The sequence below is a fragment of the Morone saxatilis genome, unplaced genomic scaffold, assembly GCF_004916995.1.
Source record: "Morone saxatilis isolate NCDOM2014 unplaced genomic scaffold, NCSU_SB_2.0 Contig15, whole genome shotgun sequence".
NCBI classification, from domain to species: domain Eukaryota; kingdom Metazoa; phylum Chordata; class Actinopteri; family Moronidae; genus Morone; species Morone saxatilis.
The window spans coordinates 6,507,568-6,511,467 of NW_023339707.1; the positions used below are offsets into that span (position 1 = coordinate 6,507,568).

General features: G+C 45.9%; 1 protein-coding gene across 2 annotated transcripts in view; it reads right to left on the reverse strand.

Moving 5' to 3' along the window:
• epha2b (eph receptor A2 b) overlaps positions 1-3,900 on the reverse strand; it is a 23,357-nt gene that overhangs the window by 6,335 nt on the left and 13,122 nt on the right. For both annotated transcript variants that reach the window (XM_035657151.1, XM_035657152.1), the window contains exons 4-10: positions 2,978-3,133; positions 2,402-2,761; positions 2,066-2,196; positions 1,613-1,784; positions 1,414-1,513; positions 657-712; positions 439-564 (exon numbers count right to left, since the gene is read on the reverse strand). In XM_035657151.1, the coding sequence (XP_035513044.1) occupies positions 439-564; positions 657-712; positions 1,414-1,513; positions 1,613-1,784; positions 2,066-2,196; positions 2,402-2,761; positions 2,978-3,133 (1,101 nt within the window). The remainder of the gene's footprint in view (positions 1-438; positions 565-656; positions 713-1,413; positions 1,514-1,612; positions 1,785-2,065; positions 2,197-2,401; positions 2,762-2,977; positions 3,134-3,900) is intronic.

Here is a 3,900-nt window from a genome sequence, read left to right on the forward strand (position 1 = left end):
AAATGGGGGGGGGGCACACGGTCGTGGGAACAGGGGATGGGGTGTATGTTGAAAAAAGACTGTCGGTTCAGAGGGTAAAGGTGGTCGCACTTGAATAAATGTATCATGTATGAACTATCTGGGAAGGGCCCGGGAAGGTATCCTGATATCCTTCCAAAATACTGTTCTGTAACACTTTCTTTGTGTAATTGTTCATGTCAACTCGAGCCAAAACACACTGATCCCACAGCCAAGAGTTGCCACACAACAAAGTGTCTCAACTTGTTGTATGAGAACTCAGCCAGATAGATGTTAATCTCGCTAAAGTAACCACTGTCAATCAGCCTGTTAAGCTGTGGAAAATGCACAATATAAACAGCGAATTTGGGGATTGAAAAATCTTTCAACATCTCAGAGTTAAGCCCCTCAGTAGATTGTCTCAGCAGGGCTGTCACTCACCAGCACCAATGACTTTCTGTTTGGTTATGTGACTGGGGTGGATTTCAGTGGCAAACTTCAGGACTGCCGTGTTGGGGTCCTCGTATGTATGTGGATCCACGTATGTCTTCAGAGGCTTCAATTGCTCTGTTAGAAAAAAAGGAAATTGTTGCATGTTAACAAATTCCTAAAATTAATTTAATAACATGATAAAGAGATGAGAGAGATTTTTTGTATACCTGAGCTGGAGAAGTAGGTGTCCTCCGGTCCTTGCCTGGTGTGAGAGTTCCTTTTCCTGTATATAATGATAAAACCCATCTGCAAATTAATATCCCACTTTCAAAGAACAAATGCAGTTTTGTCTTTATATCATTTCCCTGCTTTAATATCAAGAGCACATAGCAACCTTTGTAACCAATTTATGAGATGCTCTAAAGCTTTCAAAGGATACCGACACTGGTGCAATGCGTCCATTCATACAGAAGCGGCCTTTTGATAAAGGCTGTCGATAGACTGTGTTTGCCAAGCCGATTTAAAGACTGAAAGACAGACAAGCAGGCGGGAGGGAGGTGGACAGACGGGCTGCAGTCTGCTACAGTACAGCCCTAGGTCACCTTTACAAAGCAAGCCTGCCTGCAGTCTCGTAGAGAAAGAACTAAGCGCCTCTTATCACCAACAATGCACCACCCCGGACCAATTTCCTCTGAAAGGCCCCAACACTCACTAGAATATAACCATTGAGCAATGACAAGGCGCATTCAACGCAGATTCTTCCCTAGTGAGTGCTGGGACACAGATCCTGATAAAGAGAAAGAGAAAGTCGGCTAAAGGAAGAGAGAAAGAGAGGTGAGGAGAGAGTAAATGCAAAGGCCATTTGCAGGCCCTACAAAGGAAGGGCAGAAGAATGAGAGAGGAAGCCAGTGAAGGAGGGTGCATTCTGACTGATTAAAAGAACAGACAGACAGGGAGAGCAGCAGAGAGGGGTCCGTTACTGACCGTCTGCGTAGGAACAGGACCATGACCACTATGAACAACATGGCCGCTCCTCCAACCGCTGCGCAGGAGATGACTGCTGTGTTGTTTTGAGTGAGGCGTTCTGGACAAGGCAAGTAAAGAAAACATGGACACACATCAGAGAAATCTCATTCTTAAACAAAGCATGTGAAACTTTTTCCACGGTGGTACTCCTCTGTACCTTCAAGCGAGGTCTCAAACTGTTCCTCGATGCTGGAGCCTCCAGGGGTGCCATCGCTGCTGAGGGCCTGCACCCTGAACAGGTAGGCTGTGCCCGGGGCCAGTTTGCTGATCTGTACGAAATTTTTCTCGAGTATGAGCACGATGTACGTAGTCACATCAAGGTTATCATCCTGAGAGACAGAGAAATTCAGTAAGAAGAATCAGTGTTATTGTTGAAGGTGGGAGCCACAGATTCAATTTCAGCATTTGTGTTAGTGGGATGGAGTTGGACATTTATTGGTGGCATGTGCTCTTTCCTGTAACATGGCCAGTACTGTGATGTCTGCCTCCTTGAAGTTTTTTTTATGTTTAACTCATGATGATGGTCAAAGCAGGAGCTCTGAGCTCATTCAATTCTTACAATCATTTTGAAATAATAATAATAATAGAATAATACATAAATATGACGTACCTTCTTGCGGTAGGTGAGTTCATAGCGGATGGGCCGGGACTGGACCCATGGTCTGGGGAATACATCCCAGGAAAGGGACAAGCTTGTAGAGGTCCTCTCAACCAGTCGCATTGAGGTAATCTTCGGGGGATCTGAGGACGGAGGGTAGAGAATATTACCAATCTTTGGGATGTTAAAATCTTAAAAAATATGAAAAATTCTACTTATAATCTAAGAGTTCTTCTCACTCCTGCAGCACAATTCAACTTGCAGAGCTGTCACTGCCTCACAGATAGCATCTGTCATTACTGAAACACAGATAGCATCGCTCCACCGCCTCATATCAGCAGCTCTCACCTGTGTAGAGCAGAGATGTAGTCAAAACGCTGGTGGATGGTGGTCTATAAGCCCGCGGCGTTGCCTGACTGGCGAACAGCGACACGCCGCTGTGTGCCTCCACAGTGAAGGTGTAGTTGAGGTGAGCGTCCAACTCACTCACTGAAACCTTGGTGTCTGTCAGGCCCGTGCTGGCAGGCTCATAGCGGATTTTCTCTCCGCAGGACTGGCACACAACTCCCTCGCAGCGCTGGCATTCAATGCTGTAGGTGATGTCGGTCCGGCCTCCGGTGTCTTCAGGCGGTTGCCAGGAGAGGAGGAGTTTTCCTGTGGAGAGCTGGGTGGTGGTGGCCACGAGGTCTCGTGGAGCAGAGGGAAGGCCTGATGAACACAGATCGCGAAAGGATATGGGATGTTAGATAGAAACAGGGAAGAAGAAAACCACAGGAAATTAGTAACAATGGTGCTTTCAACAACACACTAATATGTGCAGGTGTGCAACAAGAAAATAATATTGAATGTAAATGCCATTACTTGGTAGCTTACTGATAGATTATATTTCCAAATTTCTGAATAGAGATCAAGGGGACTTGTTACCTGAGCAGGGTCCAGTGGGGGGGTCAGTTGGGGCACGGTAGAAGCCATCCATGCAGTGACAAACCGAAGCCCCAGAATTCAGCTTCTGGGTGTTGGCAGGACATGGCTCACACTTGTCACCGGATGCTGCTGCCTTGAAGAAGCCAGCCTGACATTCTGCAAAGACAAAAAATAATTTGCATGAGCAGGTGAACAAAGACAATAATGACTTCAGGCAACATCCCATATGACACGTGCATAGCCAGTTCCTCCAGATCTTTCAGGCCACTTTGAAAGATCAGTAATGCTGTGAACTTTTTCCAGTGAGTGCAACACAGAAATGTTGAGTGGACACTTTATTATGCCAAGGCTAAAGGTCAGATTTGAACAAGGGACAGAGATATGGAAGGGGAAACAGAGGCAAAGCTCTGCATAGTGTGGACTCTTCTCATTAAAACACTGTCCATTTCAGTTAAGACGCTGCTCACATGAGCCCAACCCTGAAACAAAAACGCAGACTCCCAACCTAGCAGGCACTCCTACTCATTACTGTTTCAACCCCCACGCCCCTCTGATGCTGCTCTCTTTACTGTCTCTCTCTCAACAAACACAACCAGTTATCCCACATTCCACGACAGAAAGTCAGTCAGAAATAAAGGCAACAAAAATCAGGAAAGCACAAAGAAAAAGAAGTGAAGTAGCCCAACGCAGTGCAGCCGTTTGTACTCGGCAGTCTATTATATTATTTCTGGACACCCACATGTAGACTTGTGAAACTATATCGCCTAGATAAGATGACACCTAATTTCACACGTCCAACTCGAAATAAAGAAATACAGGTAGAGGATCCAGCTGTGCGTAGCGGTGGTGAAATATGAACTTAATAGGGTGTGAAATTTTGGAGAGAGGGCGCCATAAAGGAGAGTGAAAATGAGATGCAACCC